General features: G+C 45.2%; 1 protein-coding gene across 1 annotated transcript; it reads left to right on the forward strand.

Moving 5' to 3' along the window:
• The first annotated feature begins 8,813 nt into the window (after positions 1 to 8,813).
• prmt6 (protein arginine methyltransferase 6) lies at positions 8,814 to 10,984 on the forward strand. The gene is given in 2 exon segments (XM_068581811.1): positions 8,814 to 8,896; positions 8,898 to 10,984. Coding segments are annotated over 2 exon segments (1,161 nt in total). The 3' UTR covers positions 9,976 to 10,984.
• The last annotated feature ends 3,763 nt before the right edge of the window (positions 10,985 to 14,747 follow it).

Below are 14,747 nucleotides of genomic sequence, written 5' to 3' on the forward strand. Positions count from 1 at the left end.
TTAGTCTGTCCTATCAAACTCAGCCATTTGGGTTGACTCTCGCCCGTCTCTCTCGTCAGCTTCCTCACTAATGTTGCAAACATTTGAGATGTGAGCACGAGCTACTCAAACGTCACCACCAAGACAACATCCCGTACGGAAAACGTCACAGAGCAGCCGTCTCTGCGCTCGGCACCGACGCTGATCACGACGCCGCAGACGGAGCGGCAGCGCGGCATTGTTGGACCACATGTTCGGAAACCCTTTGTGCTGAATCTAAAATGAAAAGGAGATCAGTGAAGCTGGATTAACACATTAGTTCCAGAGTATTGTTGGCTGCATGTGGAGGATGGATTGGACTTTATTTTTTCTCTCCACTAAGGTTAGAGAACAGGATGTTTTGAACAACACATGTGCAGAGCAGAAGTGATTTGCTTTGTGGAGATGCAACGTTCCCGCCTTTGGACTGGAATTATTCAAGCAGAATTTAACCGGCGTGTGTCCCTCTCGGCTAAAGAAAACTGAACAAAATCCACAACTGGCCTTTACAGGCAGCTTTTTTTCTTCTCTTCACCGACCACCATTTCTATATTCATCATATCTGAACCGTGTGACTGAGGATCTTCTCTCTGTCCACTTCTGGGCTTTAATTTCACAATTCCCTTTCAACTGGGGGAGGTTGTGGACAGATCAATGTGTGCAATAAGACACACAGAGCGTCGCAATTAGCAGTTGTGCTAATGTGCTTGAATGGATTTTCTGATTTGGTTGGAGGAAAGCAATACTGGAGCGCTAAATCTTTCACCACCTGTCCTCAGTCAGCGTCTCCATGACAGCAGTCTGAGAAGTCTGAGGCACCTCCGCCTCGCCACAGTTGTGTACCTCGAAGAAACGCTATTCTACTACTAATCCTGCGTATATATGTGTGTGTGTATACGTGTGTGTGTAGATGGGTATAGATGTGTTCATTATGGGACACCGAAAGTCTCTATTTGAACCGAAAGCTTTGAAGACATTTAAAGACATTTTCTTTCAGATGGATGAAGCTAACTGCTGTTACCTCACTTTAGACAACGTGCCACTATTGGAGAGCTATTCTCCAGCCCCATCCTTTAGCGTCCGTGCCGGTGTCCCAGTGCGTGCGTGTCTGTGTCTATCTGTTCAGATAAACCCTCCGCTGACACGCACTAACTAACACCGCAGGTTTTCTCTTCCCCCGCCTCGACTTCTGTGGAAGATGCGCGGTACCGAAACAGAAAGTGAATACTGCCTTCTGTCCTCCTGAAAGAGCATCGATTTTTACTTTGCAGCACCCAAGGTCAGCACGGAGAACAAGCCGGGAGGATCTTATCACCTCAGAAGTACAGGCCTCTCTCTCAGTCTATTTATTGAAGGGAAAATAAACACAAATGAAGTTGAGAACACCGCTGTCTGACTTATCGTGACCTTGCATAAAGGCGAAGCCCCGAAAAAAACTGCTAAACTGTTTGGTGTTTTGAATTAAAATGATATTGAACAATGCGTTATGCTATTATATCTCCTGCCGTAAGCTAAGCGTCTGCTTTTTTCTCTCTCTTCATATTCCCCCGTGCCTGTTTATCTACTCCTTCTCATTGGAAAATGTACACCCTAACCTCAGACTTAGCGTTTCCTCGGCTGTTTGTGATATCATTCTTAGGCTACAAAAGGCAACACACACTGCCTGCAAGGCAGTAAACAAGTAATGGGCCTAATCATGGCAGGTGACAGCATTTCCAAATGAATGCTTTCCCAGTGAATGACTTTAACTTGGCCCAAAGTACACGAGTAGAATTCAAACTGACAGCCGAACACAGGAGGTAACGTTGCATCAAAGAGGGAAGGAAGGCGATGCAAATTTCCCCGAACACAAATGTTATTCATTACATGATTGTGTTGTTGTTGTTATGGAAATTCTCCCCGACACATATAGTGCGGCTATGTAATGAATCGCAGTTTGGAAAAAAAAAACACTCGCTTTCCTTGATGTTTTTGTGGTCAAATTAACACATGATTAATATTCTCACGCTGGATTCCACAAGTTGTACTTTTCACTCACAATGAATACAATGTTTTGTATTGTATGGTTTGATGCCTGGGATGCTGATCTAACTGGCCACAAAGTGTTGAGTGTTCATTGGCTTAGCTGGTGTCTTTAATAGTGTCCCACTTTGGCTACAGAGAAGACGCTCTTCCAACTCCAAAGTGTGGGGAAGCTGCATGAAGCGTTTCCACAAAAATGTCATCCTCTTTGGCCAAATGGATTGATCCTCTCAGGGCAAACACAGCCTTCATTTGCATGAAGTTGACTGAATTTCCTCCTCATCTCTTGCCCTTTGCCTCACGTTGCGTGCTTGCTTTGCACCACAAGTGAATTACTTGCATCTCGTGGAAAAAGGAGTGGAGGCCGAATTGATTTCTTAGTGGTCTGCAGTTAGGGTGGCTCGCTGGAGATCCATAGTCCTCATCCTGATGTTACTGTAGAAGGAGAAGAGACAAAGTCTCACGTACAAAACAGGATTATCAGGCAATCCCGCCGCGTACAGAACACAACTGTTCAGAGCGGAAAGTCACAGACGGCGGACCGCAAACCTGTGTCTGCATATATGAGGATTGTACTCATCCGTCATTAGGAGTTTACAGTAGACGGGGGTTCTGCGATGATTCATCAAAGAAGTTTCCCAAGCATAATAATGTTCACTTCTGCAGACATTCATCAATTAAATTCATGATGGAGCAGGTTGTGTACGGTGTCTGGTGAGTGCAGTAGTTCTTAGCGCATTGTCTAGAACTCTAGACCTTTTTTAGCCGAGCTACCATCAGTCACTCAGTCACACGCTGCAGCACTTAGGTTGAAATATCTCAACAGCTACTGGATGGATTTCTGTCCGTACAAAGTGTTAATTTGTACGGACATTCATGGTTCCCAGAGGATGAAGCCCAGGGACTTTGGTCATGCCCTTCATCAGGTCAACATTCCCAATACTTTGTTTGTCTAACACTTTGGTTTATCTACGGTCTGTAGGCTCTTTGTAAAAATAAGCTTGGATTTATTTAAGCAAATATACACCTATTTTAAAGGAATATTTTGACATTTTGGGGAATCTTCTTCTTTGCCTTTCTTCCAGAGAGCTGGATGAGGAGATTGATGACTAAATAGGAAACTAGCCAGGAGGCTTTGTCTTTATTTTAAAACAAACTACAGCCTACCAGCACCTCAACAGATTCGTTCTACAGATCTATAGTCACTCTTATTTTCACCTTCCAGTCACATGAAGTGCCTTTCCACACCTTTGCAAGACATTATACAACTTCTATGACGCTTTACCAGCCATGTACAGTATATTCCAGGTACTATCAGTGTATTATAGTTATTAATATCTACCTCAGAATATCTTTATGTTCTTTACTCTGTAGCTCCATAACGTCACACATGTCATTTAGTTTGTTTAAGATTTACACAAACAGAAATGTAAAAACTCTGAACCAGATTACGTACAACATATCCATTGGTCAAATTTAGAGCTGATGCTTAGGAGATCGTTTTACATTTGAGCAGAACCAGGCGAGCTGTCTCCCCACGTTCAACTCTTAATGCTAAGCTGAGCCAATCACCAGCGCACCAGATCACATGACTTTCTGAAAGAAAGCAAACAAATCTTTTCCCAAAGTGTCTTTTTTTCCATCTTTGATTGTGAAACAAATCATTGTATGTAATAGTTGGCGATAATATGACTTGTTTTATGTCTGTATGCTATTGTAAAATGTGATTTTCAAGCAGCATAACTACCTCCGACTTTGGGATTGTTATTTGCAGACCCCTGATGGGACTATTACAGCATCTCCTCATGTCTGTACTTATCAAATAACCCCCATTAACGAGCAGACAATATTTCCATTTTTACAAATTGCGCAGTGGGTTTTTCGTGGAGTCAGCGTATTACCCCCCTGACGCTGCCATAACGCTGTCACATGCAGGTTGTTCTTAGTAATTTAATCTAATTGCAGTGTAATGTAACTGATACTGGGGTGGCATGAGGGAAGTGAGTCTGCAGGGAAAGGGATGTAATTAATGAATTGATTACCGGGTCTCTGGATTGACAAGCCAAGATCCTGTAAAGTGATTGGTTGGGGTAATAGGAAGGAGGCAGGCTTGGGGGGTGGTGTGTGTGTGTGTGTGTGTGTGTGTGTCTGTGTCTGTGTCTGGTTCCTGGACTGTACAAACAAGGGGAATGACAACTGGGGCAGGAAATCTTTCTCTGGCCGTCGTTATAACTTTTCCACTGATAAGTACTGGCACACACTGTGTCCGCATAGGGAGATGTGAAAGCATGACAACAGATAACACACACTTGGAGAAGGCATCCAGATGGATCCATGCGTGAAACAGTCTTTTGGGTGAGATGAATTATGTTTGCTGGGAGAAGCAGGTGAATAAGGAAGCTAATAAACGATAGGAAGTGTGTTATGACACACCGGCATTTGCAGATGTGGACTCTTTCTCTGGGAGTGAGATATCAAAGTAGCCTGGTATTGATCCCCGGGAACGATCAATATGAAGCCATTGCACCTTTGTATTTGTTGCTCAGCAGTCTGCCTTCCTCTGAGATGGGTGATCATGACACCAAAACTGGTGGTTGTGTGTGTGTGTGTGTGTGCAGGTATATACAGTGTATGTTATGTACAGTATGTGTGTACCATGCTACTGTGGGTTGTAGCGTCTTGCAGTGGCCCCTGCATGCTGCCTATGCGGGTTGCCTTGCATGCAAGTACACATATCTAAGTGTGCAAGGTTGGGTTATTGTGTGTCTGTGTGTGTGTGTATGGCAGCAGCTGACAGGTCCAGTAATACTGACAGGACGCAGGCAGTTCCCACGAGGCTGTGCATGCTGACAGCAGCTGGCCAAGAAGAAGAGCAGCTGCTGATGGGCTTCTAGTACAAACAGCCCACACTGCGCTTCCCCTTTATCTCTCTCTCTCTCTCTCTCTCTCTCTCTCTCTCTCTCTCTCTCTCTCTCTCCTCTTTAGACATCTATTCACTTGTTTATTTCAGTGTCTTTGTTTTGCTACTCGTACATCCTCCCACTTTGTCGCTCTATCTCTCTCCCTCCCTCTTCACAATATCAAAACATGTCTTCTCTCCATTTAAGACAAACACACACACACACACATGCGCGGCGTGAATTCATCACTCAACTTTCATAGCTTGAGGGGAGGAAGACGATGGGGAAAAAAACTAAACGGAAAGCTGGTCATCGATTTGGCCATGACACCGCTCATTTGCCAAAGTGATTGTGCCCCCACCAGTCTGGCCGTGCTCGACCAACCCTTTGCCTGCGGGGCTTTTGCCGCCATCTCTCCCGCCGTCAGCGTTACCTCTGTATTCACACATGTTTTTTTTTTTCCGGGCACAAATAGAGCACGGACACACACATAACAGGTGGACTCACGCTCAAGCCCTCCCCTGGTCTTCCTGGGCCCCGTCCGTCCGATGTGGGGCTTTAGGATTTAGATGCGCAAACAGGAATCGGCCAAGTTTAATTAAAGAGGATGAGCTGTGCAAATATGTGGTTTTTATTAAAAGAAAATTAGAGTCTTCTACTCATTTACGAAAATGTGGAGGTATTCAGATTTTCGAGGCAGTGCTTGGGTCTGGATGGTAGTCTGAGGTAAGTGAGGGGCGTCCTCATGTGAACGCACAGGTGTTTTAATTTTCGTCTGTGTTCACATGCACAACGGAAGAGCAGCAATGTGCTAAACAACAACCCAGAATACCGGGATCGTTCCCTCCGGCCAACCGTATTTGCCGTGTGCAGATATTGTAGATACAGTCAGTTATAGATATTTAGATTTGAAAAACATCGACTTTGGTTGTGAGCCTGGATTCGCTGCTCCGTTGAACCGGGCTCAACTGCTGCCGCAAAGCAAAGTAATCCACCAACGCACCGCGCTGGCCAATCGAATGCACACAAGCACACGCGTTTCTGATTACTTTGTGACATGGATTAATCAATAATACTATTGACAAAATGATCGTTGCCGTGATCGTTTTACAGAAGTTTGAATTCAAATTTGGATTCATTGCACAAACTGTTGAGAATAAGGAGTCTCCGTGTTTATAGTCCTTCATTAATTACCTGGATACCTCCCAACCTTTAACTTTGCATGAGGTGTGGTGTCTGATATGAAACAAAGAGGTAATATTCCCATGACGTCGGTTTATTAATCACTAAAGTTTTTGTTAGTACACTTTTCTTCATCATGATGCCTTTTCATGAGCCCTGAATATTGTTTTTAATCAAAGAGTAAATAGCATAGTAAAATAATACAGCACAGAACAAAACTAAGACACAATAAAATGCCACAAGTGGATGAAAAAATACAAAGAATAGTGTGAGTTATGAGTTGAAACAGTGGTATTGATTGAATATGAGGTGAAACATTAAAGAAGTGCACATAAACACTTCAGAGAATATTTTTTTTTTTACTTTATCATTTACATCCTTTAATAACTCTGAGTTTTAGAAGCTGAAACAATGTTAAGAACTCAAAAGGGATCTAAGTAGACAGGCAACACAACAATAACCTCGTCTTACAAATGAATGTGTGCCAAAAAGGAACAACTCCCTTAGCTGTGACATAATCCCAACATATCACTGCCTGTCGTGAGCTATTGCTTAATTCGGTCACGGGTAGCCAGTGCACCTCAGCATCCGAAGTGCTCCGAGGGACTGCAGCCCTTTCTTTTTTCTTTTTGTCTTTGTGCAGCACAGGGACGCTTCAGATGCTTCTGTGCTGCCGTAAGATGTTTAATATTGGAACGACATCTTAACCCGCTTCCCCCGTAATCAGAGTATGACTCCACCGAGTTATTCCAACCCAGCTGTGATGCACAGCCTGACCTGAACCTGGGTCAGCTGGAACAACTCGCTGGAGAGCTGACTTTTCTCTGCATGAGTACAGGCGCATTGTCATTTACTTACTTTAAGGCTAAAGGCTCAGCCGTGCCAGACGTCTCGGTGGGAGCGGAGTGTTGGCCGTGTCTGGGCCTGGCAGCGGTTCTACCTGAAGCTCGAGAGGAGGAGAGGACGCCGTGGCCGACAGCTGCTTCTCTGTCTGCTGTGTCTGCCGGCTACGTCGCCTCTTGCCAAGTGACTCACAGTTTGAATTTCACTGTCTGTATTTCACGGTTCAGTAATCTATGCTATTGTATGTTTCCCTTCCTCCTTTGCACTTGGTCCAATTTTGCTTTTGACCAGTCGGTCGTGGGCGCTCGGCTTTGATAGTTGGCTCACTTTCGGTTTACACTGCATCTTTAGATAATGTTTGGCGTCATTGTGTTTCTGGTTTAACATAAATCAAATACATCCAAAAGGGAAAGGGAGCTTTGAATATCAAGTCGGTGTTTACTACAAACGGTATGGCTCATTTCCCCTTGATGGCTGCTGTTTCCTTTCCTCAAGCTGAAAACATATCAGTGCATGTGGAATTATTTCCCTGCTTTATTCTCCATATCGTTTTTGAAAAGGCTGAATTATTAAATGCACACATTTCCCCAGGAGTGCTTGTGCTTGAAAGGCAACATTGGATCCAAATTTAGAAGAGGCGTGTAAATGTGAACGCGCACACATACACCCACCGAACCAGCCACAAACACACACATTTGTCAGCAATATTCTCTTCAGATTTTCACAATGCTATTATTTCACATTTCCGGCATTTCACCGTGCTGTCTTCTTGCTTTAAACGAGAGTCTTGGAATCGACAAAATGCAGCATCTTGCTGTACTTCTCATCTCAAGCTCCTGCTTCCTTCGCCTCATCTTTATGAATGGGATACAGCTCCTGCTCGTTTGTCCAGTATCTTTTGCCAAAGATCTCTGAAACAAAGTTCAAAGGGTCCCATAGGACTGTCTAGAGGAGAGGGGAGCTGAGACACGGGCAGCTGTGCGCTGCCTGCCATAACTTTGCAGGCAGAGCTCAGAGCTGGTAATGGCCAGGCTGTATTGTGCAGCTTGATATGAGATACACAATGTACAGTAGGTGTACTGGAGAGGATTGGACCCTATGTCAAGTATAGAGAGTGAAACGCTGAAGATGATGTATGGCCTCCGTTGATTTCCTTACTCTGAAATATGCTAGAATATATACCGCACACTGAAATCTATGCAGAGAAGACGTCATTGCTTGGCTTTCTGTCAGAGCGTAAAAATGTGTAGATAAAGTGTTGAGCATCACGTGGTGAAAAGTCTTGCCTGGAAAAAAAAATCATGAATATTACCAATGCATTATGCACAGTTGACACTAAATAGGAAGTCACAAGGTGAAAATTATTGAATTCACTTTCAGGTGAGTATCACCTTAACATCACGCAGGTTATTCGAGGCTTTCCTTTCACCTTCTTCAACCGCAGCTGAAAATAGACAGTTATAATACTAATAATAAGCACTGACATATGTTGTCTAACGATGAACTGTAGCATCATGAAACTAAACACAGAAGGACAATTGTGTAATATAGATTAATTGATAAAACAAACAGTTTCTCAATGTCAAATGTGTGGTAAGAAATATCCAAGTTTAGGCCTATAGATTTCAAAGAGAAAGCAGAAAGATAATCATTGATATTTTAATAAGATGGTATTGCTGGTGGCTTCATTCACACACAAAACTCATTTAGCAATTTGGCTAACCAGAGAAACCTGCCGCTAAACCCAATGAGAAGCCCTTTGTCCCATGTCTCCTCTGCCAGTGAACGCAGCAATCCGACCCCTGCGTCAAAGTCGTGTTGGTCGTGGGAATTGTAGTTTATTCAGAAATGCGTCTCTCGTATCGCGACCACCCGGAAACTACAAGTTCCAGATTCACCAATGCGGAAGCGGCGCAACAAAACGCCGTGGAGTTGCAGCCGCAGACCCGAGAAGATGTCTCATGTCGTGAAGAAAAGAAAATTGGACAAAACCCGGCAGGACAGACTGTACTTTGACAGCTACACCGATGTGACCATCCACGAGGAAATGATAGCGGACCACGTCCGGACCAACACGTACCGGATGGCCATACTGATGAACAGTGAGTCCATTCGGGGCAAAGTTGTCCTGGACGTCGGGGCAGGAACCGGCGTGTTAAGCATGTTCTGTGTTCAAGCCGGCGCGAGGAAAGTCTACGCCGTTGAAGCCTGCTCCATCGCGGAGCAGGCTGTGAAAATAGTCCGGCAGAACAACATGGAGGACCGCATCGAAATCATTCGGGGGACAGTGGAGACGGTGGACCTACCGGAGAAGGTGGAGGTGATAGTGAGCGAGTGGATGGGTTATGCCCTGCTGCACGAGTCCATGCTCAACTCGGTCCTCTACGCGCGCGACAAGTGGCTGAAGCCCGGCGGCGTCATCCTGCCCAGCAAAGCGGAGCTCTACGTCTCGCCCATCAGCGACCCGGTGGTGGAGGACCGCCTCCACTTCTGGTACACCGCCAAAGACCAGTACGGCGTCGACATGTCCTGCATGTCCGACTTCGCCAGGCGCTGCATCATGAACTCCGACATCACCGTGAACTCCGTGACCGTGGAGGACGTGCTCTCCCACCCGGCGCGCTTCGCCGAGCTCGACCTGCACACGGTCACCGTGGAGGAGCTGCGCGCGGTCAAGGGCGAGTTCCGGTGCGAGTCTTTCGGCTCCGCGGCCGTGAACGCCCTCTGCGTCCACTTCACGGTCACGTTCCCGTGCCCGGACAAGCCGCAGGGGCTCGTGCTCTCCACGTCCCCGTTCAAGCCGGAGACGCACTGGAAGCAGGCGGTGCTGTACCTGGACGCCCCGGTGGACGTGGTGCAGGACACGGTGGTCACCGGGGAGATCAGCATGTTCCCGTCGGAGGAAAGCGCGAGGCACATATGCATCCACGTGGACTACGCCATAGGGGAGCAGAAGAGACAGTCCAAGACCTTTTCCATCCCGGACTGGAGCAGTGAAGCTCAGTCTTAGTGTGGCATCAACACGTAGGGTCGACAGTGTAATCACCAGGCGACACTCTCAAAAAGGCCTCTTTTTTTTTTCTTCACTTTGACTGTTATGACGTCACATTAGGTCTCACTCAGACACGCAGGGCCCTTCAGCTGGCACCTTCAACTACTACACACACATGCTCATGCAAAGTTAAGGCTTTGACCTCCCATCGCTCCGAGCTAAAGTCTCTAAACATGTCCCGCGGCACAACAATCAGTGTGTGAATTGCAATACTTGTTCTCCGAGGCGTGAGGTGTTCATGCTTTTATACCCAATAAATCATTCAACACCTCATTTAGTACAGATCAAATCCTTAACTTCCTTTTTTTTAAGCTGTTTCATCAAACTCACTCAGTTTAAACCTTGAACAGTGTGTTATTGTCTGGGCAGATGAGCATTTGAAACCATATTCTACCTTCACAAGGAACTTAAGTCTGCTCTCCTGTGTAGGATGGTTGTAGGCGGGCCTGCAGAGCCGCAGTGAGCCGGGTTTCCTTTTGAGGCTTGTTGAACAAATTCAAGGCCACACTGCAAACATCTGATATTCTAATTACATTTTATCACACTTATTGTGTGGAATCTGATGAAAATGCTGCGTTGCAACGAGGTCCAGACCGATATATTGACTTGGACTAGCTGCAGGACGGGTTGTACATTGGCTGCTTTTCAGCGTTCTTTAATTAACACAACTATATCGGCTCATTATTTTTTGGTTTACAACTGTGGGACACGCCCTCATCCGTCGCCCTCAAACGGCCGACTTCATCCAATGTCGTCATTCTGATCCAGCCTTTCTCTAAATAGCAAAGAGTAAAACACACAAAGTACTTCCTTCCTCACCGCAGAGGATCTCTTTTTTGTCTCCACGTGACTGAGTTGTGAAAATATGAAGACGTTTTGAACATCAGCAGCAATCAGGGGATTATTGATTGTTGCTGATGTTAAAAACTTTTATATTTTAATTTTTTAATGAAAGTACATCATTTGATGACGTGTCACTCATTGATCACAAACATGTTGTGTGGGGCCTGATTGTTAATTTACTTTTTTTTATTATTTTAGAGGCCGTGTACAAGAAGTACGCAGGTTGTTGGCGGGTTACATTGGCTTTTGATTAGAGTTTAGGGAGATGATTCAAAGTGTTCAAAGAGATCCGTTTACTATAATTGTGTTGATTGTTGAACAAATGGGAGCCTGACTCTAATAAACATGTCTGATAACTCCAGCAGGACTCCTGAGCACGTGTGGACATTCCTCTGCTTATTCTGCACAGCTTCCTCCTTTCACCCGTGACTTCCCACCAGCTACTGCAGCTTTAAACACGTATTAAATACCAGCATCGAGGGTGCTAAATGGATATAAACACATTTCAACGGAATATAATTTGTATAAACTTATCAAAATCTTGACATATTTCCTAAAAGTCAACTGTAATGTGGAAAAATAGAATACTAATTCAAATAAAAGTGATTTATCCACAGTTGATAGAATAAGTCAGTAATTGCGTTGACCTGCTGTACGGCTCTGTTGCAGTATTTATAACACTGGATATGATACCAATAATAAATCCACTCCTCTGTGATCATGTTACACATCCGCTTTCTTTTCTCCCGACAATCACTATTACTGTCGATGCATTATTCTAATTCTTCGTGGAACATTATGTTCCTCCCCCGTGAATCCAAAGCCAGTGTGTTAATGAAACCTTTCGGTATATAAAGTAGACACTGTGGACTGATTATGTCTTTCTCACAGCGCATTGAATTCCATCCCATAACAGCGAGCGAGTCGTATCTGCCTTCTCATTACACAGCAGATATGAGACGCACAAAGAGATTCCAGTCAAATGTGAGACGCTCCATCTTTCACGCCTGTCTTTTAGCCCCTCTTACAATGTCCCCGACTTCCCTTTTCTGGGAGCTGCTCTCGTGACTATCTGGATATTAGGTTTTAAAATGCCAGATCACAGGAGGTCACATGCGCTTATTCGTGAAACCAGCTGATGAACTATTAGTTATGGTCGTAATGAATCGGGAAAAGGTTATCCAACACCAATATCAAAGCCTCCTGGAACAATCTGAAGCCTAAATCTGCCCGTAAACTCAATTTTGCTACTCTTTTTTACCCTCCTTTCTTCTAATGGCACTAATGGCACTGTTACCTCCGTTAATCCAGCGTCTGAGCGCGACGGTGATGTTTCGTGGGAGGACACTACAGCTTCCTACTAAAACGCGTGAGGCAGAGGATTGACGTTAAAACATAGAGACGTGCCAACAAAAAAAAAAGGTTAATGGGGAAATCAATCACGACCGCCTGGATCAACACTGATGACTGAGTGGGAACACAAACAGCTTCAGTCGGGAGATCCTCAGTCACGCAAAGTGTAGAGTGACAGCGAAGGAAAGACGGAGCAGCAATCAAACCCACGAGGCCTGTGATCCGTGTGCGGTGAGATCTCACAGAGGAGCTCGTCAGTAACGCTCATGTATTTAGCTACACGTTGCTCCCCGTGTAGCCCACAAGCACTTCTGATGGGTCCGCAAACGCACAAGTTGACAACTGGGTGTGAAGACGTCCGTGGGACGGGCCGAGTTCAGATCTCGGCCTGGTGCCAGACGACAGCTTTGGAGTCTCATGGACTCAAGAACATTTGAGGCGGGAACATCCCACTTCTTTGACCTTTGGTCACGCGTGAATATTGCCTCCTCGTTGTGTCTCCAACATGTCATCGCTAAACTCAGTGTCATTGCTATCGTGACCACTGGTGCGGCTTGCTGTTGGTTTCGTTTTCACGGAGACGCTTGAATGAAATATGGTGTTTCTAAAATGGCGTCCCGGCTGGGCTTGGAATTGGCTTCGCCAATCTTTGTGGCCGAGAGAGAGACGTTGCCGCTGTTCCATACGGTTGTGTGACTCTTTTTCGGTCAAAGGTCAAGCAGTCGGAGCGCCACAAAGACCAGAGGTCTTGTTGTCGAACGTCAAACGGATGTTTTGTCCCGGGTCGTTGCTCCATTGTGAAAGGGTTGTACAGTAGGAGGTCTGAATACCTCTTTCTCCAAGTGACTATAATAATAAAAAAAGGTCAATTGCAGCACAGACCGCTGACTGCTAAGCCCAGAATCACACTCATGCATCTAGGGCCACTCTTGGCCGCTACATTTTGAAACTAAGTGTGGTCCCTTCCTGCCCGTTAAGGTCCAGGAAACCATTGGAAACAAGCGCAAGAACTCAAATGCGATTATTTGTCTTGTATCGCACCGCAATTTAGGAGCTGATCAACAGACAATGTACTTAATCTCACTGATTTCAGGAGTCACTGCCCATCGAAGGACTGCTGAAGTGAACCGTCAACTATGAAAGTCCTGATTAGCGGGTGTAGAGGTCAAAAGGTGACGTGTTCTGTATCCTAAATTACATCACAGGTTCATGTTGCGGTTATATTTGGAGCTTTTCTGTTCAGTGCTGCTGGATTTTTCTCCCATTCTTGCATTTAGATGAGTCCAACTCCATTGAAGCAGGACAGAAAGCATCTGTGAACCACTTGAAGTCATAACACACATTTCCACTTTTTCGTTCAGAGGCCTCTGAACAGCCTTTCTTTCCGTTTTATCCGTTCTGCAGCTGTTCCGGAGCCTTTACGCCCGACGTCTTGTTTCCTCTGTTGCTTTGATGCCGAGCACTTTGCATGGTGCCCGCAGTTAAGTTCAAACGTATCCTCACACAATGGTCTGCACGGTGTCTCTTACCAAAAGGGGACTGGTGTTTCGTGCCTTTCTTTACAGAAAGACAGCAAGGCGCGTCGATGTCCACTCGTTACACGCAGACAGTCTTTTTTAAATAAACACGGGAAATAACTTTTTGTGGGATATGTCTATAAATTACAGAGCATTCCTTTTCATAACTACCAATGCTGCCCGCAAAATGACATGACAGAATAGTTTCTTAATGTCTTAATAGGCTTTTTTCTGACTGTCAAATAGAAAAAGACTTGAATTCAACCAGATAAGTCCTGTTGAGTTTCAACTCACTTTTGTAAGCATATACAATGTTTAGTTGCATACAATGCATAAAGGAGGATAAGTGTCCCAATTATTATTTTTCTTACCTCTGTTTGGTGTCCGTCCTGACTCGGGACCATTGACCATTGTCTGCAGCGCTCAGTGGGAGCAAAGGCCAGCAGGTATTGTGTTTCTCAGTCGTACTTTATGTACACAGGTAAGGAGGAAGCGGCCCGAAGGAGAGACTCGTATATAACAGACAGCCGCTGGGAGCGTAAACGCACACACAGACACACACCCAGCAGGCGTATACACCACAACCCCAGCAGTAATAACATGAAGCACAGTGGTACACATTTTATGTTTACACTGCTGAGGCGCATTGGTGAGAGCAGAGAGAACACACACACAGTCTCTGCAGCGCTCGAGAGTTGCTGATAGGGTGGTGACAGACCGCGGTGGTCACTGCATGGGGATTTCAACTGAGTCAATACATGTTTTTTTTTGGGAAACATGTAAACCGGTGGCGGTGTATTCTCGGGGTCTTTCACCGCCACGATCGATACCTCGCCGACTGTCTGTCACCTTGGAACGAAAATAACCACACAAAAAGTGAATCTCCATGATGCCATGTGAGTCTGTGGTGCTGATTTGAATCCCTGCAGTAATTTCCTCCCGTGGATGTTTTCAGTCAGCAGATAAAAAAGGAAAATGTGCCACTTTTTTATGTAAATGTCCAATCAGGGAATGATG

This window comes from Clinocottus analis, unplaced genomic scaffold (assembly GCF_023055335.1).
Source record: "Clinocottus analis isolate CAN_PGR_092001 unplaced genomic scaffold, fCliAna1.0.p SCAF_18, whole genome shotgun sequence".
Taxonomy (NCBI): domain Eukaryota; kingdom Metazoa; phylum Chordata; class Actinopteri; order Perciformes; family Cottidae; genus Clinocottus; species Clinocottus analis.